Source organism: Gopherus flavomarginatus, chromosome 18 (assembly GCF_025201925.1).
Source record: "Gopherus flavomarginatus isolate rGopFla2 chromosome 18, rGopFla2.mat.asm, whole genome shotgun sequence".
In the NCBI taxonomy this organism is placed as follows: domain Eukaryota; kingdom Metazoa; phylum Chordata; order Testudines; family Testudinidae; genus Gopherus; species Gopherus flavomarginatus.
The window spans coordinates 2,403,698-2,428,109 of record NC_066634.1 but is presented as its reverse complement, the minus strand read 5'-3'; the positions used below and the strand labels follow the sequence as shown (position 1 = coordinate 2,428,109).

Genomic DNA, 24,412 nt, shown 5'->3' with positions numbered 1-24,412 from the left:
GGTTGAGATGATCACAGGTGGGGGGGCAGGTCTGAGCTTCTCCCATCTGAGAAGGAGCAGGGGAGCTCACAGACACACATGCACCCCATACCCTGTTAGCAAGTAAAACTGAACAGGGAAAGAGCCCCACCTTGTGGCCATATGGGGAACTACATACAGACAGGCTCCCAGATGCAGCAAAGGGGGTGAGGATTGGGGCCTGGGGCCATTCCCCTCTAGGGGACCCCAGCACTGCGGCTGTAGGGTGGGGGGAAGGGTCAGTATCCATCTCCCATGGATGGATCGTGGGCTGCTTGTGGAACCCATCTGGTGCCCGTGATCTATGGCTCCCCCCAATGAGGGGTGATCACAACACTTTACAAACGTGTGTTTATTACAGGACAGCTTAACCCTCCCAGCCTCCCCCCCACAAGGGGCTCTGGGGCCCAGAGGGGTGCTCAGATGTCCAGAATGCTCAGGTATTCCAGCCAGTCACGCAGGGATGGGGTTTCCTGGGGGGGCTGGGAGGGGAGAGAGAGAGAGGCAGGTTAGAGGACTTGGGTGGTGGGGGAGGCTGGGTCAACAGATAGGGAAACTGGGTTCCCCACCAGCTCTGCTGGTGCCCCTCATTCCCGACCCGCAGCCCCCTGCTAGCCCAGCCCTGAGCTCCCCACAAGCTCTACTGGTGCCCCTCACTCCCAACCTGCAGCCCGCTGCTAGCCCAGCCCTGGGCCCCCCTCAGCTCTACCGGTGCCCCTCACTCCCAACCCGCAGCCCCCTGCTAGCCCAGCCCTGGGCTCCTCCCCAGCTCTGCCGGTGCCCCTCACTCCCAACCTGCAGCCCCTGCAACTCTCCCAGATCTCTCCTCATCCACTGACCTTCCAGGCCCCTGGGTCCCCAGGGCCACACTGCCCTTGCACTGCTAGCAGTCGGACGCCCCCACCCCCTGGGTATCCCGGCTCCACCACCAGCGTCCAGACGGCAGAAGGCTGCAGGAAGCGGAGCCGGCGCTCCTGGGGCTGCCAGTCAATGGGGAACCTGCAGGGAGGGAGGGGGGAAATCAGTGCTGCCCCTACAAGGTGGGGGCTGGTGGGGTGGGCTAGTGCGGGGGACAGACCTGGTCTGGAGGGCCTGAATCTCAGCCAGGAGTGGGGCCAGCTGGCTGTAACTGTGCTGCAGCTCCAGGACGGTGCCCCGGACGTCAGCGCAGGGCGCAGGGGGTGGGAAGAGGGGACTGTGGCTCTGTGGGGCAGAGAGAGAGACAGACACACTGACCACCTGGTCAGATCCAGCCAGTTTGGTCCCTCCAACCCTCCCTGGGTCAGACCCAGCCAGCCTGGTCCCCCATAACCTTCCCTGGGTCAGACCCAGCCAGCTTGGCCCTCAAATCCTCTCCGGGTCCCACCCAGCCAGCCTGGCCCCTAGAACTCTCCCTGGGTCAGACCCAGCCAGCCTCTTCCCCCTGCCCCCAGGCCATTACTCACCCGCACCCTGACGCTCCCATCCTCCGTCCAGCACAAGGTGAGCCTCAGCGGCTGGGCGCTGGGGGTCGCTGCCTGGGGGTCAGAGGTCATCAGCTGGGGGCCAGGGGTCAGCTCCATGTCAATTCCATCAGCAGAGGCAGAGACCAGCCGGACTCCTTGGAGGGTCTCCAAGAGGTGGCAGAGGGCAGAGCTCCTGGGGGGAGAGAGCAGGACACCTGGGTTCCATCCCTGACTCCACGCAGGGGCTGGGGGGAGGTCTAGTGAGTAGAGCAGAGGGGGCTGGGAACCAGGACTCCTGGGTTCTCACCTCTCCACCTTCTCCCTCCAGCCGCTGGCGACACACTCCTGGCTCTGGAGCTCCCCCTGCAGCCGGTGCAGTTCCTGGCGCTTAGCCTCCACCCGGCTCTGCAGCAAAGCCACCTGCTCCTCCAGCTGCTGCTGCCGCTCCTCCAGCTGCTCCTGGATTGGGGTGGGGGAGACACGACAGTGAAATGGGGCAGCTGCTGGCCTGACCAGTCCCACTGCTCCTCCCATAGCCAACCCACCAGCCCTTCCTAGAAGATTCCCAACCACCTCCCCCCACTGATTGGCTCCAAAAAGGTCCTGTGCCCACAGCTGCCCCCCACAGACCCATGGGTCAGTACCTGCTCCTTCTGCCGTCTTTCCTGGGCATCCTTTGCCTTCTTCTCAGCCTGGTGTCTCTGTGGGGAGAGGGGAGCTGGTGGCAACAGTGGGGTCCCTGCGACCACCTAGGCAGCTAGTGGTAGCAGTGGGATGAAAACCGTAGGACCCCTCCCCCCAGTGGAGTTGGTGCCAATGGTAGGATCCCTGGGGAGCTGGCAGCAGGAGTGGGATGGAAGCCGCAGGGCCCCTCCCCCAGGCCAAGGGGAGCTGGTGGCAGAAGTGGAGTCCCTGGAGCCCCCTGGGCAGCTGGGGGCTACAGTGGGATCCTCACATTCACACACACCCAGGACAGAACCATACCTGGGCCTCGTATCGCGCCAGAGCCTCCTTCAGCCGCTGCGCCAGGTACTGGCCCTTCTCCAGCTGGGCCAGCACATGGGGCACTGCCCCCTCGATGGCTTCCACCCGCTGCTGGTAGCCGGCCTTCAGCTCCTTCCACTGCTGCTTGGCTTGCACCATCTCACTCCCTGGGCCAGGGGGGAAAGAGAGGCATCAAACTGATGAGTCCTGGCTCTGAGCCACCATGGCTCTAACCCACTAGCCTCCACTCCTCTCCCAAAGCCGGGCTGAAAACCTAGGAGTCCGGGCTACTCACGGACGGCTGCCTCTGTGGTCTTCTGGTCAAAGGGGGCTGATTCCCTCTGGTCCAAGAATTCCAGCAGGAATTTGACCACGTGGAGCTGGCTGCACATCCACTTCTGCTTCTTCCGTGTGTCCTAGGGAGCCATAGTAGGGGTAAATTACAGCCAGCGCCCCCTGAAGGGGAAAGGCCCCATGTCCCATTGCCCACCCTGAGTCAGCCAGTCACGCCCTGGACAGGATGGGAGCCAGTGCCTCCAACAGGGGACAGGCCCCGTGTTCTATTCCCTACTTGCCTGGGCCAGTCAGTCCCCACCCCGGGGCTGGATCAGAGCTGGTGCCCCCTAAAGGCAGAGGCCCGCTGCCCCATCACTCACCACAGCATGCTCCACCAGGACTTTGGCTGGCAGCTCTGCCTCCAGCTCCTCTCGGGTTGGCCCCTCGAAAGCCAGCGCCTCATCCAGCTGGACCAGGAGCCTGCAGGGAGGGACAGGGAGAGGGTCACAGCCATGGAGCGATAGGCCCAGCCTGCGAGGAGCCCCAGCCCCCAATTGGCTGGCCCGACGGCAGAAGCCCAAGATCCCCAGCTGTCGTGCTCCTTTCCAAGCCACCGCGGATGGAAGGATTCCTGTGGCAATTGATTCTGGGGTGGGGACAACACCCCGGAGACTTCAATGCCTACAGCACCACCAACTTCATCGCCTTGCTTGGACTCCACCAGGCCCTGATCTCTGCCCTAGAGGCAACAATCTGGCCAAATCTCCACCTATAGAGCTCCAGTCCCACAGCTGAGCCCTTTCCACCCATGACATGAAGAACCAAGGGAGTCATCTTTGCTCTATGCCAGCTTCCACCATGGAGACACTGGCCCCCTAAAGGGCCCCTCTCTCTTCTCCCACCCCAGACCTCCTGGGTTCTCCCCCTATCCCTGGAGGGTGACTCATGCGCCCACAGCAAGAAAACCTCCAATGAAGTGGCCAACTCTGGCCCCAGTAAGCTACCCTGGGCAATAAACTGCTCCGGCCATCCCACATATCTACTCCCTATATCGTACCACAGCTCTGAGAGAATCACGAGCACTGAGGAAGTCTTGGACCTGCCCTGTCTATATACAGTGGCCAGCAGTCACCCGGCAGCTTCTCCTTGAGAAGTTCTGGCCACCACAAGGAGTCCAAACTAAAGACATGGCAGTCAGAACTGGCTCTGCTTCCCACTGAAATCCAGGGATGGGAACGTGGCCCTTGGATAGATTTAGAAGGCACAAGGCACTAGACCTGCCTTCTTAACCAGACATAGCTGGCGAAGGAATTCAGGATGAGATCGGGGAGCAGACATCGAGATATGAGAACTATATTGAGGATTTAAATACTGACTAGGAGAATAGCAGTTATCGAAAAAAAGATATGGACAAGCCAACCCCCAACATCGCGCCTACTTCTTATGGAGACCTCCTGATGAAGAGACGAGAAGAGTTTAGTGGTAGACACCCCATAAGCAGGTATCTGCCGCCCCAATGTGCTCACGAGACGTCAGACATTCACCTTAATACCCTTTCTCCCATCCATGCACCATGTTTAATTTGCTCGCCGGACCCGGTTGATGCAGGGTCTTCCAGGTAACTGTAATTGTGGGACCCCAATTGCTACCATCAGTTATTCGAGGCTGGACATTCCCCCAGCGTTTCCAGCAGGTTAACACGGCGAACCTCAGCGTTACGTACACCAAAATCTGGAGGCAATTTTGTTAATTTGTAGTGTCCTTGTTTCTCCCCCAATACACACAACTAAGTCTTATAATGCTAGGTCACATACTTAAACAGAGAGAAGATGGATGAGGAAATATCTGTTATTGGAACAACTTCTGTTGGTGGGAAAGAGACAATAAAGCCTGAAGAAGAGCTTGAAAGCTTAAATCTCAAACTAATTAGCAAGCCTATTTCATTATTTATACATTTATTCCTCAATAATTGCATAACAGCATCCTTAGCACCATTTTGTCATCGTCCTTCATGACCAAAGAGGACACCAATATCTCGCAGGTGTGGCTGTGGCTAAAAATGGACATTGCCGCTCTCCATGACACCAGGTTTACTGATGAAGGGTGGGGTATATGCTCTCCTGGTGAGGTCGCCCAGCCTCAGCGTGGTGACAAGCGGGTGCTGGCTTTGAAATCGGCAACTGCATTGTTCCCAAGCTTGAAAGTCTACCTAAAGGCAGAAGTGACCTCTTATGGGTCTATGGTTACCTTTGAAATGTAAGTACATTACCATGAGCAGCATGTACGTCCCTACCATAAGAAATGCAGATAATGTGGAAAAAAATTACAGTGACTTTGACAAACTCATCATGTCAACGTCAGATAAGCTAATCATCATGGACCTTTAACGCAAATGTTGGAAGTAACAGGGTAATCTGGCAGAACGCCATCGGATACGATGGGACTCAGAAAGAGAATAGCAATGGTCGCACTCACTAATTAGCAATTGCAAATGGCTTTTTCCACCTATCTGACAAAACAAAAACGTCACAAACAAGCCCAAGATCCAAACAGCATCTTATTGACTACATTGTCAATGTCAGCAAGTTCAACAAGTCACTGTAGTCAAACTGTTGTTAGTAATTCAAGTGGCACAGCACAAGTCATCCTCTAAACCAGTCAGACGACTCAACATAAAGCGATTTGAGCACAGATCAACATCAGGACAAGTTTTCCAAGATCTGGTCAAGGATGTAAGGTCAACAGAAGTGTCGTCATCTCCTTCAAGCCTGCAACAGATCCAGCGGGTCTAGCCAACAACTGGCCAGTATTAGTCCCCCACAAAGTGCAACTCCAAGCTCATCTAGATCCATCACCATCTGGATTCAAGATGTGGAACTGGAACCACTTCAGCTGTGCCAATGGATGATCTATCACTGGATGGAAAACAGATCTCCATTTTCTCATGCTTTCTGCCATGTTAGTCAACTGTGATCTCGCTGTCTCCGCCAGGAAAGGCGGCAGGGTCCAAGAGAACATTCTGAAATGGTCGAAGTCCTTTCTAGAGTGATACTAGGATGCTCAACTTCACTTCCACCACCAGATCTCTCATGAGTGGAGTCCCATTAAAGGATCAAATCTCTGTCTACTCCTATCAAACAACTGTCAGATGACTCGGACTTAAGCCCCAATTACATGCAGCTAACTAGGCTTGGACAAATTCATTCTTTTATGGATAGTAATGTTTATTTTTAAGCTTTATTCTGCAATTTTTAATCTATTTATGTTTTCACAGTCACACAAAATTTAGGATGGTTGAAACATTTTATTGGTATTTTCACCCATCTAAATTTTCACAGCCACGTGGTTTAATGGGCATCTCAGCCGAGAACAATTTAACAATGGTCTCTAACAAGTTCTCAATTGGCATTTTTTTGCCTCTCCATAAATTTCGACACTTATCGGTGGAAATATTTAGTGCCAGTTTGGGTGCATGCAGGCACAACCAACGTTTACCACCATTTACAGATAAATATCTAATTTTCCATGTCTAGAGATGGCACCTAGCTCTACTTATCCTCCACCACATAGGACCAAATCTCCACCAGCTAGATGGCCAAATATTTGGGCAAGAGGAGCCCATGAACGGACAACAGCTGGACCTAAGCAGATGTGATGCTGGAGGACTATGGGGAGGAGTGCGAGGAGTTCCCAGACACCATGCCGTCTCCTCCCGTGGTAGGTTCACGCCCACAGTTGCTCAGTTCGGAGGCTCGTGGCATGGCAACGCTTCCGACATTGACATTGCTGCTCAGCTGGGAGACTCCAGTCCACGCCAGCAGACGACAACCCAGCCTCGGTTACACGATCGCCTCTTGGGTGGAGCACAGCAACGCCGTCGACCTGGAGCCACGGGCGCAGAACGCGGCAGGGCAGCCAACCCAGCCGCGGCTCCACGCAGAGTCACGCTCAAAGGCTCGAGGCTGATCTTCAAGGTGCTCCAGGGTCAAGGATGGTTGAAATTGCCGGAGTTGGGTCGGAGTCGATGCGATCGGGATGAGACGGGCCCGACGGGCACCCAGGCGACGCGGCATCCTCAGGAGCCTGCCTCGGACTCATGTCCCTCACCGTGCCCTTTGGAGAACCCCAATAATCCCCCAAGGACACCCCATCGCCCCCATTGAGAGGGACCCCCCACGCTGGACACCCCATCACCCCCCCATTGAGAGGGACCCCCCCACGCTGGACACCCCATCGCCCCCCCATTGAGAGGGACCCCCCCACGCTGGACACCCCATCGCCCCCCCACTGAGAGGGACCCCCCACGCTGGACACCCCATCACCCCCCCCATTGAGAGGGACCCCCCACGCTGGACACCCCATCGCCCCCATTGAGAGGGACCCCCCCACGCTGGACACCCCATCACCCCCATTGAGAGGGACCCCCCCACGCTGGACACCCCATCACCCCCATTGAGAGGGACCCCCCCACACTGGACACCCCATCGCCCCCATTGAGAGGGACCCCCCCACGCTGGACACCCCATCGCCCCCATTGAGAGGGACCCCCCACGCTGGACACCCCATCACCCCCCCATTGAGAGGGACCCCCCCACGCTGGACACCCCATCGCCCCCCCACTGAGAGGGACCCCCCCACGCTGGACACCCCATCGCCCCCATTGAGAGGGACCCCCCCACGCTGGACACCCCATCGCCCCCATTGAGAGGGACCCCCCCACGCTGGACACCTCATCGCCCCCATTGAGAGGGACCCCCCCACGCTGGACACCCCATCGCCCCCATTGAGAGGGACCCCCCCACGCTGGACACCCCATCGCCCTGCTCCCCAGGCACCTCAACTACTCACTCTCGGGCCTGCCCAGCCGCTGCCATCCCGCGACCGATTTGTTGTTCCAGCCACCACCCCGGCTCGCGCCTTTTCCTTCAACGCTGTTGGCCCCGCCCCGGCCACGGAAAGAGCCAATCAGCAGGCGAGTTCCCTCAGGGAAAGGCCCCGCCCGGCCTCCGAAGGAGCCAGTCAGCAGGCGAGCAACCTCAGGGGAGGCCCCGCCCAGGCCTCCGAAGGAGCCAATCAGCAGGCGTGTTCCCTCAGGGAAAGGCCCCGCCCGGCCTCCGAAGGAGCCAATCAGCAGGCGAGTTCCCTCAGGGAAAGGCCCCGCCCGGGCCTCCGAAGGAGCCAATCAGCAGGCGAGTTCCCTCAGGGAAAGGCCCCGCCCGGGCCTCCGAAGGAGCCAATCAGCAGGCGAGTTCCGTCCCGGAGTCTCAAGGAGCCTGCGACAAGGCAGCCCCCTTGAGAGTGGCCGCCATGTTGGAGCCGGGAGACATGGGGGCGGCCATCTTGAAACGGACGTAGCAGGGGCAGCCATCTAGGAACCAGGAGAAGGGGGAGTGTCCAGTTGGGGGCGGCCATCTTGGAACCATGGGGGCCGCCATGTTGGCATAGGGCAGGATCCTGAGGCCGCCATCTTAGGAGAGGCAGGAGTCGAGGGGGAGCAACTGGCCAGGTTGGGAGGCTCCAAATTCTCTGAGCGCAGGGGGCGGGGGAGAGGGAGTCAGGACCCGCCCCCGGCCGGAGAGAACCCAGGAGTCCTGGCTCCCAGCCCCGCCCGCCAGCCCACGGGGAGGGGGAGGGATCCAGGTGAGCCGCAGGGGCCGGCCCCGCCCCCGGCTATAAAGCACCTGCCAGCAGGTGCGGGTGGGGGAGGAGCCGCCATGGCCCGGAAGGGCCGATCCCTGAGCGCCAGCAGCCGGGACCCCCCCGCCTGGAGGAGATTCCAGTAAGAGGGGGACAGGCAGCCCCCCCCGGGAACCCAGGAGTCCTGGCTCCCCTCCCCCCCGGGAACCCAGGAGTCCTGCGCCGGCTCCTCCCCCCCCCGAACCCAGGAGTCCTGGCTCCCCTCCCCCCCGGGAACCCAGGAGTCCTGCGCCGGCTCCCCCCCGCCCCCCCCGAACCCAGGAGTCCTGGCTCCCCTCCCCCCCGGGAACCCAGGAGTCCTGCGCCGGCTCCCCCCCCCCCCCCCCGAACCCAGGAGTCCTGCGCCGGCTCCCCTCCCCCCCCCGAACCCAGGAGTCCTGGCTCCCCTCCCCCCCCCGAACCCAGGAGTCCTGCGCCGCCCCCCCCGAACCCAGGAGTCCTGGCTCCCCTCCCCCCACCCCGAACCCAGGAGTCCTGCGCCGGCTCCTCCCCCCACCCCGAACCCAGGAGTCCTGCGCCGGCTCCTCCCCCCACCCCGAACCCAGGAGTCCTGGGCCGGCTCCCCTCCCCCCCGGGAACCCAGGAGTCCTGGGCCGGCTCCCCTCCCCCCCGGGAACCCAGGAGTCCTGCGCCGCCCCCCCTCCCCCCCGGGAACCCAGGAGTCCTGCGCCGGCTCCCCCCCCACCCAGGAGTCCTGGCTCCCCTTCCCCCTCGAGACCCCAAGAGTCCTGGGCCGGCTCCTCCCCCCCCCCCCGGGAACCCAGGAGTCCTGGGCCGGCTCCGCTCCCCCCCCCCCGGGAACCCAGGAGTCCTGGGCCGGCTCCGCTCCCCCCCCCCCCCGGGAACCCAGGAGTCCTGGGCCGGCTCCGCTCCCCCCCCCCCGGGAACCCAGGAGTCCTGGGCCGGCTCCGCTCCCCCCCCCCCGGGAACCCAGGAGTCCTGGGCCGGCTCCGCTCCCCCCCCCCCCCGGGAACCCAGGAGTCCTGGGCCGGCTCCGCTCCCCCCCCCCCCCCGGGAACCCAGGAGTCCTGGGCCGGCTCCGCTCCCCCCCCCCCCCGGGAACCCAGGAGTCCTGGGCCGGCTCCGCTCCCCCCCCCCCCCGGGAACCCAGGAGTCCTGGGCCGGCTCCGCTCCCCCCCCCCCCCGGGAACCCAGGAGTCCTGGGCCGGCTCCGCTCCCCCCCCCCCCCGGGAACCCAGGAGTCCTGGGCCGGCTCCGCTCCCCCCCCCCCCCGGGAACCCAGGAGTCCTGGGCCGGCTCCGCTCCCCCCCCCCCCCCGGGAACCCAGGAGTCCTGGGCCGGCTCCGCTCCCCCCCCCCCCCCCGGGAACCCAGGAGTCCTGGGCCGGCTCCGCTCCCCCCCCCCCCCCCCCGGGAACCCAGGAGTCCTGGGCCGGCTCCGCTCCCCCCCCCCCCCCCCCCGGGAACCCAGGAGTCCTGGGCCGGCTCCGCTCCCCCCCCCCCCCCCCCCCGGGAACCCAGGAGTCCTGGGCCGGCTCCGCTCCCCCCCCCCCCCCCCGGGAACCCAGGAGTCCTGGGCCGGCTCCGCTCCCCCCCCCCCCCCCGGGAACCCAGGAGTCCTGGGCCGGCTCCGCTCCCCCCCCCCCCCCCCCGGGAACCCAGGAGTCCTGGGCCGGCTCCGCTCCCCCCCCCCCCCCGGGAACCCAGGAGTCCTGGGCCGGCTCCGCTCCCCCCCCCCCCGGGAACCCAGGAGTCCTGGGCCGGCTCCTCCCCCCACCCCGAACCCAGGAGTCCTGGCTCCCCTCCCCCCTCGAGACCCCAAGAGTCCTGGGCCGGCTCCCCCCCCCCAACCCAGGAGTCCTGGCTCCCCCCCTCGAGACCCCAAGAGTCCTGGGCCCGCTCCCCCCCCCGAACCCAGGAGTCCTGGCTCTCCCTTCCCCCCCAACCACCAGACCCCACCCCTGTCCCAGAGCTGGGGAGAGAGCCCAGGGTAAGAGCCCTACCACTGCTGCAGTGCGGGTGGATCCCCTTGGATTGTGCCGGGGATTTTCATGGTGAACAGGAAAGCTGCTGAGGTGCTCTGGGGGTGTCGAAGGGGCTGTGCATTGGGGTGGGGCGATGGGGGTGCAATGAGGGCTGTGCATGAGGGGGGGATCATAGGTTCCTCAGCCCTGGAGGCGGGATAGCTCAGTGGTTTGCGCATTGGCCTGCTAAACCCAGGGCTGTGAGTTCAGTCCTTGAGGGAGCCATTTAGGGATCTGGTGCAAAAAAAACTAGTTGGGGATTGGTCCTGCTTTGAGCAGGGGGTTGGACTAGATCCCTGCTGAGGTCCTTTCCAGCCCTGATAGTCTATGACCCGTGGGGTTAGAAGGGACCGCAGGGGGCACCTAGCCTGACCCCTGACCATGCTGCAGGATTCAAACCATCCCAGAGAGATGGCTCCGGCCTCTGCTCAAAACTCTCCAGCTTCCACGACCTCCCGAGGCCTCGGTTCCATCATCCTGCTGCTCTTCCCATTCAGAAGTTTTCCCTGAGATTTAATCTCAATCTGCTGTGCTGTAGTTTGACCCCACAGCCTCTCGTCCTGCCGTCTGGGGCAAGAGAGACCCACCTGTCTCCACCTTTTCTGTGGCAGCTTTTCGAGTAGTCGAAGATCGCTCGCACGTCCCCCCTCAATCTCTTTCCAAACTGAGCGTTCCCGGTTCCTGTGGCCTTTGCTCACATGGCTGGTGTCCCACCCCTTTGATGGGCTTAGTCGCTCGCCTCTGGATCCTACCCAGTGTCTCCACATCCTTTCTGTGCACTGGTGACCGAAACTGGACACCGTCCTCCAGCTGAGGCCTAGGCAGGGCTGAGCAGAGCGGTACCGTCACCTCCTAGGACCTGCAGCCACGCCTCTGCTAATGCAACCGAAAATTGCATGTGCTTTTTTTCCCCAACAACATCGTGGTGCTGACTCCGGTCGAGGTTGTGATCCACCACAACTCCCAGCTTCCCAGCAGCGCTGCTGTCTGGCCAGTTCTCCCCCGTTCTGTACTGGGGCACCTGGTTTTTCTTCCCCCTTACATTGGTCTTTGCTGAATTTCATTTTGTTGGCTACAGCCAAGTTGTCCAGTTTATCAAGATCCCTCTGATTTTTAGCTCTGCCCTCCAAAGTGTTCCCCCCCGCCACGCCCTCGCTTTGTGCCATCTGTAAACTGGATCAGTCTGCTCTGTATACCTACTTCCAGGTACTTAATAAAGATGTAAAACACCACCGGATCCAGAACAGATCCCTGTGGATCCTCACTTGAGACTTTCCAATCCGACATCAGTCCATAAACAGTTACTCTTTGTTTGTGGTTATTTACCCAATTCTGTATCCACTTAATGGTAATTCTGCCAAGGCAGCATTTCTCCAGCTTACTTATATCAGACTGTCATGTGGGACCCTGTCAATTCACTGCGGTTAACGGCAAGTGATTAACACAAAACAAATTAACTAGATTTGAAAAACTTGCGATTAATCACACTTTTACTCGCACTGTTAAACCAATACCAGAACACCTATTTACATTATCAATATTTCCTGATGCTTTCCCATGTTTTCAAATATATTGATTTCAATTCCTACGCAGAGTACAAAGTTTCCCATGCTCACTTTGCAGCAGTAGTTTTGATTACACATAGTTGCACTGTAAAAAAAAGATCAACAAGAGAAATAATATTTTTTCCGTTCACCTCAGCCCAGTGCTGTAGGGCAATCTCTTTATCCTGCAGGTGCAACTTACAAGCGTAAAAAAACAGACAAAAAAAAATTTGGTACAGAGCTGCACTCAAAACCAAAGCAATCTAAAACTTTAACGCCTGCAAGACCACTCAGTCCTACTTCTCGTTCAGCCAATCGCGAAGACAAACTAGTGTGTTTACACTTCCGGGCGATCATGCTGGCACCGGAAAGTGAGAGAACAGGCGTTCGCCTGGCACAGTTGTAGCCGGCATCGCAAGGTATTTCTGGGCCAGACATACAGGTCACATGTGTGCCCCTTCGTACGTTGACCTGAAGTGAAATTGGGATTTGATTCTTAATCGTGAAATTGAACCCACGATGGAGCACCACTAGGTTGTTTGAATCTCGCGATTCATTGCCATTCTTTTTGTTTTCATCGTGTGACAGCCCTGGTCCAAACCCTGGCTGGAGTCCAGGTATAAAAATGTTTAATGTTTAAAACGATCTTCCCAGGTTACGGAAAGCGTTTCTGTACATCTCGGTATGATGCTTCAAGGATCATAAAATACACCTAGTCCATCATCTGCAATATCCCGACTGACGGTTAATCAATTCAGCGAGCTAGTGAAAATACTAGTCCCCAGCTTTTGGGGTACATCATTCATCCCAAGTTATACTGAGTGGCTAGAGCAATGGGCGTAGATGGTCCCTCAGTAACGGAGACGTTCGGATAGGCGGCCCCTCGGGAAATCTCCACAGAACAGGATTTCAGTTGCTTTCCTGACTTTGTGTCTCTTCTGGCCTCCCTGGTGTGGGGTGATGTGTCCCTGCATCCCCCCTCTCCACCAAACCGGTTCCCCCCTCCTGTCAAAGAAGGAAATCAGGCTGGTGGGGCAGGCTTTGTTCCGGGGCCTGGCTGCTGGCCATCAGCCCCAGACCGGCAGCTCAGCTGCTTTGCAGGTTGCCCTGGTGGCAGCCCAGGGCCCAGTTTGCAGCTTCCCCCTGGTCCTGCTCCAGCCAGGAGTTTGCAAGCAGTGGCTGGGAGATTTCTTCAGCCCCCTGGGGGGCTGGTGCCTGGTGTTGCAGGGAGGGGGCTAGTTGCATGGGGTGCAGAGGGGAGGTGGGCTGGTGAAGGGTGGGGCTGGCTGCATGGGGGTTGGGGGGCGGGCTGGTGCCTGGGTACAGGGGGCCTGGTTGCAGGGGGGTACGGAGACCAGATTTTATAGGGACAGGCCTGATTTGGTTTTTTTTCCTTATATAGGCTCCTATTACCCCCCACCCCATCCCAATTTTTCACACTTGCTGTCTGGTCACCCTATGCGGGGGAGGCCGGGCAGGCTGGTGCCTGGATACGGGGGGGGCTGGTGGCTGAGGGGAGGGGGTGGGGGGGGCTGGTGGCTGGGTGCAGTGGGGAGGGGGCTGGTGTCTGGGTGCAGGGGGGAGGGGGTGGGCGGGGGGCTGGGTACAGAGGGGGCTGGTTACAGGGGGAGAGGGGGCTGGTGGCAGTGCAGGGGGGGTGGCCGGGGAGCTGGTGGCTGGTTGCAGGGGGGAGGGGGCGGGTGGGGAGCTGGTACCTGGGTACAAGGGGGGCTGGGGGCTGGGTGCAGGGGGGGCTGGTTACAGGGGGCGGGTGGGGGGCTGGTGGCTGGGTGCAGAGGGGGCTGGTTACAGAGGGAGGAGGGGCTGGTGGCTGGGTGCAGGCGGGCTGGTTACAGGGGGAGGAGGGGCTGGGTGCAAGGGGGCTGGTTACAGGGGAAGGAGGGGCTGGTGGCTGGGTGCAGGGGGGAGGGGGTGGGCGGGGGGCTGGGTACAGGGGGGGCTGTTTACAGGGGGCGGCCGGGGAGCTGCTGGCTGGTTACAGGGGGAGGGGGGCTGGTGGCTGGGTGCAGGGGGGGCTGGTTACAAGGGGAGGGGGGGCTGGTGGCTGGGTGCAGGGGGTGAGGGGGCTGGGTGCAGGGGGGCTGGTTACAGAGGTGGCTGGGTACAGGGGGGAGGGGGCGGGCGGGGACCTGGTGTCTGGGTGCAGGGGGGGCTGGTTACAGGGGGAGGGGGCGGGCGGGTTGCTGGTACCTGGGTACAAGGGGGGCTGGTGGCTGGGTGCAGGGGGGGCTGGTTACAGGGGGAGGGGGCTGGGTGCAGGGGGGAGTGGGGCTGGGGGAGAGGGGGCTGGGTGCAGGGGGGAGTGGGGCTGGGGGAGAGGGGACTGGGGGCTGGGTGCAGGGGGGAGGGGGCAGGTGGGGGGCTGGTACCTGGGTACAAGGGGGACTGGTGGCTGGGTGCAGGGGGGAGGGGGCAGGTGGGGGGCTGGTACCTGGGTACAAGGGGGACTGGTGGCTGGGTGCAGAGGGGGCTGGGTGCAGAGGGGAGGGGGGGCTGGTGGCTGGGTGCAGAGGGGGCTGGGTGCAGAGGGGAGGGGGGGCTGGTGGCTGGGTGCAGAGGGGGCTGGGTGCAGGGAGAGGGGGGCTGGTGGCTGGGTGCAGAGGGGGCTGGGTGCAGGGGGGCTGGTGGCTGGGTGCAGAGGGGGCTGGGTGCAGGGGGGAGGGGGGGCTGGTGGCTGGGTGCAGAGGGGGCTGGGTGCAGGGGGGAGGGGGGCTGGTGGCTGGGTGCTGAGGGGGCTGGGTGCACAGGGGAGGGGGCTGGTGGCTGGATGCGGGGGGGCTGGGTGCACGGGGGAGGGGGCGGGCGGCCGGGGAGCTGGTGGCTGGGTGCAGAGGGGGCTGGTTACAGGGGGCAGGCGGGGCTGGTTACAGGGGGGCGGGGGGCTGGTGCCTGGGTAAAAGGGGGGCTGGGTGCAGGGGGGCGGGGGGCTGGTGGCTGGGGGCGGGGGGCTGGTTACAGGGGGCAGGCGGGGGGCTGGGTGCAGGGGGGCGGGGGAGGGGGGCTGGGTGCAGGGTGCGGGTGGGCGGGGGGCTGGTTACATGGGGGAGGGGGGCTGGGTGCAGGGGGGCTGGTTACAGGGGGAGAGGGGGCGGGGGGCTGGGTGCAGGGGGGCTGGTTACAGGGGGGCGGGCAGGCTGGGTGCAGGGGGGCTGGTTACAGGGGGGCGGGGGGCTGGGTGCAGGGGGAGAGGGGGCGGGCAGGCTGGGTGCAGGGGGGCTGGTTACAGGGGGGTGGGGGGCTGGGTGCAGGGGGGGAGGGGGCGGGCAGGCTGGGTGCAGGGGGGGGGGCTGGTTACAGGGGGGAGGGGGCGGGCAGGCTGGGTGCAGGGGGGGCTGGGTGCAGGGGGAGAGGGGGCTGGTGGCTGGGTGCAGGGGGGAGGGGGCGGGCAGGCTGGGTGCAGGGGGGGCTGGGTGCATGGGGGAGAGGGGGCTGGTGGCTGGGTGCAGGGGGGAGGGGGCGGGCAGGCTGGGTGCAGGGGGGGCTGGTTACAGGGGGAGAGGGGACTGGGGGCTGGGTGCAGGGGGGAGGGGGCGGGCAGGCTGGGTGCAGGGGGGGCTGGTTACAGGGGGAGAGGGGGCTGGTGGCTGGGTGCAGGGGGGAGGGGGCGGGCAGGCTGGGTGCAGGGGGGGCTGGTTACAGGGGGGAGGGGGCGGGCAGGCTGGGTGCAGGGGGGGCTGGTTACAGGGGGAGGGGGGCGGGCAGGCTGGGTGCAGGGGGGGCTGGTTACAGGGGGAGGGGGGCGGGCAGGCTGGGTGCAGGGGGGGGCTGGTTACAGGGGGGAGGGGGCGGGCAGGCTGGGTGCAGGGGGGGCTGGTTACAGGGGGAGGGGGGCGGGCAGGCTGGGTGCAGGGAGGGCTGGTTACAGGGGGGAGGGGGCGGGCAGGCTGGGTGCAGGGGGGGCTGGTTGCAGGGGGAGGGGGGGCTGGTGGCTGGGTGCAGGGGGGGCTGGGTGCAGGGGGGTGGGGGCGGGCAGGCTGGGTGCAGGCGGGGCTGGTTACAGGGGGGAGGGGGCGGGCAGGCTGGGTGCAGGGGGGGCTGGTTGCAGGGGGAGAGGGGGCTGGTGGCTGGGTGCAGGGGGGAGGGGGCGGGCAGGCTGGGTGCAGGGGGGGCTGGGTGCATGGGGGAGAGGGGGCGGGCAGGCTGGGTGCAGGGGGGGCTGGTTACAGGGGGAGAGGGGGCTGGTGGCTGGGTGCAGGGGGGAGGGGGCGGGCAGGCTGGGTGCAGGGGGGCTGGTTGCAGGGGGGCGGGGGGCTGGGTGCAGGGGGGGCTGGTTACAGGGGGGAGGGGGCGGGCAGGCTGGGTGCAGGGGGGGCTGGTTACAGGGGGGAGGGGGCGGGCAGGCTGGGTGCAGGAGGGGCTGGTTACAGGGGGGAGGGGGCGGGCAGGCTGGGTGCAGGGGGGGCTGGTTACAGGGGGAGAGGGGGCTGGGGGCTGGGTGCAGGGGGGAGGGGGCGGGCAGGCTGGGTGCAGGGGGGGCTGGTTACAGGGGGGAGGGGGCGGGCAGGCTGGGTGCAGGGGGGGCTGGTTACAGGGGGGAGGGGGCGGGCAGGCTGGGTGCAGGGGGGGCTGGTTACAGGGGGGAGGGGGCGGGCAGGCTGGGTGCAGGGGGGGCTGGGTGCAGGGGGGAGGGGGCGGGCAGGCTGGGTGCAGTGGGGGCTGGTTGCAGGGGGGCGGGGGGGGCCGCTGCACTATTGGTTGATAACGCCCCCCCGCCGCCACACACCCAGGCGCATGCGGCTCGGTCCGGGGCGGGCTCCGCGGCCGCATCCGCCCCCAGCCGCTGCCGCTGGCCCCGGGACTGAGGCCGGGACCCGCCCCAGGTACCAACCCCCCCCCGCGGGTTTGCATCCCAGCGGCCCCTCCCCCCGGATTGCAATGGGGGGGCTCGCAGCAGGACCCCCCCGCCCGGGGGTGGGGGCTGCAGCTCAATCTGCCATGAGCTCCCCCCCGCTGTTCTCCTTGCATCGCCCCCCCATTAACAACCTGAGCCAACCCATAATACTCCTGCCCCCACCCCTGCGCGCACACCCCGCTGCAGCGATGTTGGGGGGGTGAAGCGCCCCCTGCCCCTGCTGTGCCGGGGGTGGGGGAGCCCCCGGGCTGGCTCGGCCCCCCACACTGACTCTGTGCCCCCCTTTGCCCCCCAGGCTCCCCCTGGCCAGCTCCCCCGAGGCGCCGGCCGGGACTGGCATGGCCGCGGTGTGGCAACAGGTGCTGGCTGTGGACGCGAGGTGAGGCGGGGGGCGGGGGGCTCAGTGGGGGCGCTCGCCCCGGCAGTCAAGGTCAGGTGCTGGGGCTCCTGGGGGGCTGGGCAGGGGGCCCTCCCCTGGGGGGCGCTGTGCTGGGGATCACGGGGGGGGCCTCCCCTGGGGGGTGCTGTGCTGGAGCTTATGGGGGGGCTGGGCAGGGGGCTCTCCCTTGTAGGGGGCACTGTGCCGGGGGTCACGGGGGGCTCTCCCCTGGGGGTGCCATGCCGGGGGTCACAGGGGGGCTCTCCTCTGGAGGGGTCCTGTGCCGGGGGGTTACAGGGGGGCTCTCCCCTGGGGTGCCGTGCCGGGGGTCAGGGGGGGCTCTCCTCCGGAGGGGTGCCGTGCCGGAGGTCACAGGGGGGCTCTCCCCTGAGAGGGTGCCGTGCCGGGGGTCACAGGGGGGCTCTCCCCTGAGAGGGTGCCGTGTCGGGGGTCACAGGGGGGCTCTCCCCTGGAGGTGCTGTGCTGGGGGTCACAGGGGGGCTCTCCCCTGAGAGGGTGCCGTGTCGGGGGTCACAGGGGGGCTCTCCCCTGAGAGGGTGCCGTGTCGGGGGTCACAGGGGGGCTCTCCCCTGGAGGTGCCGTGCCGGGGGTCACAGGGGGGCTCTCCCCTGAGAGGGTGCCGTGCCGGGGGTCACAGGGGGGGCTCTCCCCTGAGAGGGTGCCGTGCCGGGGGTCACAGGGGGGGCTCTCCCCTGAGAGGGTGCCGTGTCGGGGGTCACAGGGGGGCTCTCCCCTGGAGGTGCTGTGCTGGGGGTCACAGGGGGGCTCTCCCCTGAGAGGGTGCCGTGTCGGGGGTCACAGGGGGGCTCTCCCCTGAGAGGGTGCCGTGTCGGGAGTCACAGGGGGGCTCTCCCCTGAGAGGGTGCCGTGTCGGGGGTCACAGGGGGGCTCTCCCCTGGAGGTGCCGTGCCGGGGGTCACAGGGGGGCTCTCCCCTGAGAGGGTGCCGTGCCGGGGGTCACAGGGGGGCTCTCCCCTGAGAGGGTGCCGTGCCGGGGGTCACAGGGGGGCTCTCCCCTGAGAGGGTGCCATGTCGGGGGTCACAGGGGGGCTCTCCCCTGAGAGGGTGCCGTGTCGGGGGTCACAGGGGGGCTCTCCCCTGAGAGGGTGCCGTGTCGGGGGTCACAGGGGGGCTCTCCCCTGGAGGTGCCGTGCCGGGGGTCACAGGGGGGCTCTCCCCTGAGAGGGTGCCGTGCCGGGGGTCACAGGGGGGCTCTCCCCTGGAGGTGCCGTGCCGGGGGTCACAGGGGGGCTCTCCCCTGGAGGTGCCGTGCCGGGGGTCACAGGGGGGCTCTCCCCTGAGAGGGTGCCGTGCCGGGGGTCACAGGGGGGCTCTCCCCTGAGAGGGTGCTGTGTCGGGGGTCACAGGGGGGCTCTCCCCTGGAGGTGCCGTGCCGGGGGTCACGGGGGCTCTCCCCTGGGGGTGCCGTGCCGGGGGTCACAGGGGGGCTCTCCCCTGGGGGTGCCGTGCCGGGGGTCACAGGGGGGCTCTCACACAGGTACAACGCCTACCGCACGCCCGGCTTCCCGCAGTTCCGCACCCAGTACATCCGGCGGCGCAGCCAGCTGCTGCGGGAGAACGCCAAGGCTGGGCACGACCCCGGCGCCCGCAGGCTGTACCTGCGGCTGCGCGCACAGCTCCTGGCACAGCGCTACGGGCCCCTCTCCGAGCAGAGCAGCTTCCGCGCCTACAGCAACAGCATCGTCCGCAGCAGCCGCACCACGCTGGACCGCATGGAGGTATGGGAGAGGCCACACGTAATGTCACACAGGGGTGGCTCAGCCAGCACTGAGATGCGGCCACCTCTGGGGCGGGGCAGTTGGGGAACAGCTGCATATAACACTGCACGGGGGTGACTTGCCCATGCTGAGATGCAGCCACTTCTGGGGCGTGTCATCCGGGTGACCTGTCCGTCTTCCCCTAGGACTTTGAGGATGATGCCCGGGCATTGGGGGCCCGTGGCCATCGCCGCTCCGTCAGCCGTGGCTCCTACCAGCTACAGGCGCAGATGAACCGTGCGGCATACGATGAGCGGTGAGTGACGGGGTGCAGGGATGGGGGTGCTCCAAGGGCAGTGCCCATGCCTGCACCCCCATGTCTTTCTGGGGCTCTGCCGTGACAAGTCCCAGAATCTGCCCTGACGCTGCCTGGCTTCTGCAAACCCCGGCAGCCCTGCCCAGCCAGGTGGCACCGCGGCTCTGGACCTGGGCTCTGCTCCCAGCTGGTGGTGGGGCCACCTGCCTTTGCCGCCCCAGCCAGAGCTGGGCCGGGGGCAGCTGGACTCCTGGGTTCTCTGCACCACCGAGCTCTCTTGGTGATAGCTACAGGGCTCATCCTGGTCTAGCCCCCCACACATACTAATCGCTACACCCTACTCCTCTCCCAGAGCAGGAGAGAACCCAGTAGTCCTGGCCCCCAGCCCCTCTGCTCTAACCACTAGCCCCCACTCCCCTCCCACAGCCGGAGAGAGAACCCAGGAGTCCGGGGTTTGGCACTGGGGAGGTGGAAGAGGGATCTTTAGCCCTGACGCACAGAGCTATGTCAGGACTCCTGGGTTCTCTCCCCAGCACTGGGAAGAGAGTAGGGTATAGCACGAGGGGGGAAACTTTTTGACCCGAGGGCCAAATCTGGATGTGGAAATTGTATGGTGGGCCATGAATGCTCCTGAAATTAGGGGTTGGGGTGTGGGAGGGGGTGAGGGCTTAGGAGTGCAGGAGGGTGCTCTGGGTTGGCACTGAGGGGTTCAAGAGCAGGAGGGGGATCAGGGCTGGGGCAGGGGGTTGGGATGCAGGAGGGGGTCAGGGGTGCAGCCTCTGGGAGGCGCTCACCTCAATCAGCTCCCGGAAGCAGCGGCATGTCGCTCCTCCGGCTCCTACGCATATGGGCTGCCAGGGGGCTCCACACGCTGCCCCGTCTGCAGGCACCGCCTCTGCAGCTCCCATTGGCTGCGGTTCCCGACCAGGGCGCCGGAGCAGGGTGAGTCCCGGACCCCGCTCCTCGGAGGGAGCTCAAGGGCCGGATGTGGCCCCCGGGCTGCAGTTTGCCCACCCCGGTATAGCGGTTAGAGCATGGGGTTTAGGGGGCGGGATGGGAGCCAGGACTCCTGGGTTCTCAGTGGCGGTTCTGACCCCCCCCCCCCAGGCCCCCTGGCAGCGTGGTGCCCACGTCGGTGGCAGAGGCCAGCCGGGCCATGGCTGGGGACACGACGCTGAGCGAGAACTACGCCTTCGCTGGCATGTACCACGTCTTCGACCAGCACGTCGACGAGGCCGGTGAGGGGGGAGCTGGTACCCACCCAGAGTGAGACGGGGGACCTGCCCATGGAGTGGGAGAGGACTGGAAGTGGGGGACACTGGGTCATGCCATGTGACCAGGGCAGGTGTCTGATTGGGGGGTGATGTGGTGTGAGGAGCAGGGCCTAGAGGATGGCCTGTGTGGGGCAGAAGGGGGGGGCAAGGTCCTGGGGGGGGCAGGGCCCCATGGGGGGGCGATAGGGGGCTGGGTGGTGCGCCATGGGAGGGGACCAGGAGGTGACAATGTCCCCGCTACCCCAGTACCCAAGGTGCAGTTTGCCAACGACGACAAGCACCTGCTGGCCTGCTGCTCGCTGGACGGCACCATCTCGGTGTGCCAGCTGGCGCCCGCCCCGCCCGCCGTGCTGCGGGTGCTGCGGGGCCACAGCCGCGGCGTCTCCGACTTCGCCTGGTCCCTCTCCAACGACGTGCTGGTCTCCACCTCGCTGGACGGCACCATGCGCATCTGGGCCGCCGGCGAGGGCAAGTGCATCCGCCAGATCCCCGACCCCGACGGCGCCGAGCTGCTCTGCTGCGTCTTCCAGCCTATGAACAACAACCTCACGGTGGTGAGCGCCTGCCCCCTAACCGGTCCCCCAGCCCCCTAACCTGACCCCTAGCTCCCCTCCAGGCCCCCAGCCCAACCCCGATGGCGCCGAGCTGCTCTGCTGCGTCTTCCAGCCCATGAATAACAACCTCACCATGTTGAGCCCCCGCCTGCCCCCTAACCAGTCCCCCAGACCCCCACTCAGCCCTCTGCCTGGCCCCCAGCCCGACCCCGTCGGCACTGAGCTGCTCTGCTGCGTCTTGCAGCCCATCAGCCCCTCCCCGTGGGGAACTGGCTGGGGCCGGGGGGGGGAGAGGGCTGATGGCTCGGAGGCTCCCCCCCGCAGGTGGGGAATGGGAAGCACAACCTGCATGTGGTGAACATCTCGACGGGGAAGAAGGTGAAGGGCGGGTCGAGCAAGCTGACGGGCCGGGTGCTGGCGCTCTCCTTTGATGCCCCCGGCCGCCTGCTCTGGGCCGGCGACGACCGCGGCAGCGTCTTCTCCTTCCTCTTCGACATGGCCACGGGTGAGCCACCCCCTGGGTGGGTGGGGGGCTGGGCTCCCCTCGCCCCCCCGCCCTAACCGCCGCCTCTGCCCCCGCCCCACAGGGAAGCTGACCAAGGCCAAGCGGCTGGTGGTGCAGGAGGGCAGCTCCATCACCAGCATCTCGGCCCGCTCCTGGGTCAGCCGGGAGGCCCGCGACCCCTCGCTGCTCATCAACGCCTGCCTCAACAAGCTGCTCCTGTACCGGTGAGGGGCTCTGGGGGGTGCCATGGGGCAGGGCCAGGCCCAAGAGGTCCCCGGGAGAAGGGTGGGGGCGCTCTCTCCTGGCAGTCATGTTCAGGCACCGGGGCATGCCGTGGGGCAGGGCAGGGGGTGCTTTCCCCGGCAGTCAGGGCTGTGTGCCAGGGATGCCATGGAGAGGGCAGGGGATGCTTTCCCTAGCAGTCAGGGCCAGGTGCCAGGAGGTCCCCTGGGCAGGGTGGGGGCACTCTCTCCTGGCAGTCACGTTCAGGCACTGGGGCATGCCGTGGGGCAGGGCAGGGGGTGCTTTCCCCGGCAGTCAGGGCTGGGTGCCGGGGCATGCCGTGGGGAGGGCAGGGAGTGCTTTCCCTGGCAGTCAGGGCTGGGTGCCGGGGCATGCCATGGGGAGGGCAGGGAGTGCTTTCCCTGGCAGTCAGGGCTGGGGAGTGCCATGGGGCAGGGCTGTGCGCCAGGGGGTGCTTTCCCTGGCCGTCAGGGCTGGGTGCCCATGCGTGGGGCAGGGAGGTTCAGTTGGGGGGCCTGCCCCAGCTCACGCCTGCTTTGCCCACAGGGTGGTGGACAACGAGGGGACCCTGCAGCTGAAGAGGAGTTTCCAGATCCAGCAGGGCTCCCACCCTGTGCGCAGCATCTTCTGCCCACTCATGTCCTTCCGCCAGGGGGCCTGCGTGGGTAAGAGCCCCACACACACACCGGCAGGGGCCCATGGGGCAGCCCCCTCTGCTTGGTCCCCGGCCCCTCACCCCCACAATCCCCTGGGGCGCCGGAGCCAGCCCATGGTTTCTCAAGCTTGCTGCTCCGCTCCCTCCCAGAATCCTCTGAGGTGGGGTTGGGTGGCTCAGTCCCCCCAGTTCTGACCCCCAGAAGCCCAGGCTCTGCTCCTCCATGGGGTTCCTGGGGCAGGCTCCTCCCCGCAGAGGCCCCACCCTTGACTCCGCCCCTAAAGGGATCTGCCTGCCAAGGCCCTGCCCCACCCTGGGGTTCTCAGGGCTGGGGCCCCCACTTCTGCCCCTTGCGTTCCAAGCCCCACCCCTGACTCCGCCCCCTTGCAGTGACAGGCAGCGAGGACATGTGCGTCTACTTCTTCGACGTGGAGCGCGCCAGCCGGGCCATCGTGAACAAACTGCAGGGGCACAGCGCCGCCGTGCTGGGCGTCAGCTTCAACTGCGACGAGAGCCTGCTGGCCTCCAGCGACGCCAAGGGCATGGTCATCGTCTGGCGCCGCGAGCAGAAATAGGGCTCCCGGCCCCCCGCCCCACCACCCCGCTCCCCTTGGAGCCGGGCTCTCTGGCCCTGGCGGCTGAGGGGCCTGGGTGCCCTCTGACCCCATGTAACCCTTTGTGGTCCTTGCCCCCCGCCGTGTCTTCTCCCTGGGGGTGGGGCCCCCCGTGCTTCACTCGCTTCCTCCCTCCTGTGAGCCAGGATGCCTGGGTTCTCTTGCTGGCTCTGGCTGTGGGGGAGCCTCAGGCTGCTGGTGTGACTGGGGCAGGACCCAGAGCTGCTGGCCCCCCTGCTGGCAAGGGGTTACATTATTTCCCGGGGGGGAATGTTACAGGGGCAGGTTGCCATCAGTGGGCAGCTTGACCTACAGCCCTGCTTCATGCTGCTGGCTCTGCCCAGATCCCTGGGGTGAGGGGCTCTGCGCATGCCCCCCCCACACCCAGCCGTAGCCGCAGACAGAGGCAGCCTCTCGCAGTCGGTTCCCTGGGGCTGCCCTCACTCCCCTGGGGTACACTGCTGGCATGTCCCTTTGGGTCATGGCTGCCACGGAGCCTCCAGCCTAGACAGCAGGACACCTGGGTTCCATGCCTGGGTCTAAGTCCCTGTGCCTCAGTTTCCCCATCAGTAGTAGAGGGCAAACGATACTAACAGGATGTGAGAGCCGCTGCTGGAAAGCGCTAGCAGAGGCTAAGCATTATTAGAGGCTCCTTCCTCTGCCTTGGTGATTGATGCCTTCTGCTGTCCCCAGCCCCCAGGAGGCCAGGTTCTCGGAGGGGTGGATTTAGGCAGCTGAGGTTCCTGCCCTGACCTGTGCCAGCAGTGCTGATGCCAGCATGGGAGGAAGGGCCGGGGCTGGGCATATCTGGGGGGCCCTGCCTCACCTTCCACACAAATAACAGCTGGGGCCTGGACCAGTCCCCAAACTGAGAGTGTAAAAGGACAGTTTGCCCAGCACTGAGATGCAACCACCTCTGGGGCAGGGCAGCTAGGGAACAGCTGTGTATAACGCATCATGGGGCAGCTTGCCCAGCACTGACAATGCAGCAACCACTGGGATGGGACACCTGGGGAACAGCCACACAACAAAACTGTCAGCCAGTTTAGGACAGGAAGTGAAGCAAACTCCTCCATCTGAGTTAGTTAAATCCATATAATCTTTTCTTTGCACTAAGAGGTTGGAATTAAACAGACAGCTCCAGCCATTATAACCATGGGGCACTGTTCCCACAAGCCAAAATAACCAGATACCACCACCAGGTGCAGAATCAAACCATCTAATTGCCTTGATCGCAGACATAGGCCCCCCTGCCCCCCAACCCCAGCTCCCTTCCCTCCCCCCCCCCCCCCAGTCAAAAATACCTGGTAGA

The 24,412-nt window shown here is 64.7% G+C and overlaps 2 protein-coding genes across 7 annotated transcripts; one reads left to right on the top strand and one right to left on the bottom strand.

The window, feature by feature from the left end:
* Positions 1-355: 355 nt before the first annotated feature.
* ZWINT (ZW10 interacting kinetochore protein) lies at positions 356-8,020 on the bottom strand. 2 transcript variants are annotated; one of them, XM_050927340.1, is made up of 11 exons: positions 7,759-8,020; positions 7,572-7,704; positions 3,104-3,203; positions 2,743-2,863; positions 2,448-2,614; positions 2,108-2,164; positions 1,771-1,922; positions 1,464-1,656; positions 1,097-1,221; positions 858-1,017; positions 356-500 (listed from the first exon to the last, which is right to left on the bottom strand). In XM_050927340.1, the coding sequence occupies exons 2-11, from the start codon at positions 7,595-7,597 to the stop codon at positions 438-440; spliced, it is 1,164 nt and encodes a 387-aa protein (XP_050783297.1). In that variant the 5' UTR covers positions 7,598-7,704; positions 7,759-8,020; the 3' UTR covers positions 356-437. The 2 variants fall into 2 exon arrangements, with proteins under 2 accessions (XP_050783297.1, XP_050783296.1); XM_050927339.1 differs by having other exon boundaries at positions 7,572-8,020.
* Positions 8,021-8,173: 153 nt separating this feature from the next.
* Positions 8,174-24,390, top strand: WDR13 (WD repeat domain 13). Of its 5 annotated transcripts, none has more exons than XM_050927277.1 (10): positions 8,174-8,229; positions 17,117-17,200; positions 18,720-18,960; positions 19,146-19,255; positions 20,363-20,493; positions 20,776-21,083; positions 21,408-21,588; positions 21,671-21,812; positions 22,378-22,496; positions 22,877-24,390. In XM_050927277.1, the coding sequence occupies exons 2-10, from the start codon at positions 17,160-17,162 to the stop codon at positions 23,059-23,061; spliced, it is 1,458 nt and encodes a 485-aa protein (XP_050783234.1). In that variant the 5' UTR covers positions 8,174-8,229; positions 17,117-17,159; the 3' UTR covers positions 23,062-24,390. The 5 variants fall into 5 exon arrangements, with proteins under 5 accessions (XP_050783234.1, XP_050783233.1, XP_050783232.1 ...); XM_050927276.1 differs by having other exon boundaries at positions 8,183-8,363; XM_050927275.1 differs by having other exon boundaries at positions 8,183-8,502.
* The last annotated feature ends 22 nt before the right edge of the window (positions 24,391-24,412 follow it).

Bases quoted from the DNA above. Each gene is read 5' to 3' on its own strand.
- WDR13 (XM_050927275.1), top strand. From the start codon at position 8,438: ATGGCCCGGAAGGGCCGATCCCTGAGCGCCAGCAGCCGGGACCCCCCC. The intron at 8,503-17,116 runs GTAAGAGGGGGA...TTTGCCCCCCAG, and splicing joins CCCGCCTGGAGGAGATTCCA to GCTCCCCCTGGCCAGCTCCC. The intron at 19,256-20,362 runs GTGAGTGACGGG...CCCCCCCCCCAG, and splicing joins CGTGCGGCATACGATGAGCG to GCCCCCTGGCAGCGTGGTGC.
- ZWINT (XM_050927339.1), bottom strand. From the start codon at position 7,597: ATGGCAGCGGCTGGGCAGGCCCGAGA. The intron at 2,864-3,103 runs GTGAGTGATGGG...ATGGCTCCCTAG, and splicing joins TCCTGGTGGAGCATGCTGTG to GACACACGGAAGAAGCAGAA. The intron at 2,165-2,447 runs GTATGGTTCTGT...CTCTCCCCACAG, and splicing joins TGGCGCGATACGAGGCCCAG to AGACACCAGGCTGAGAAGAA.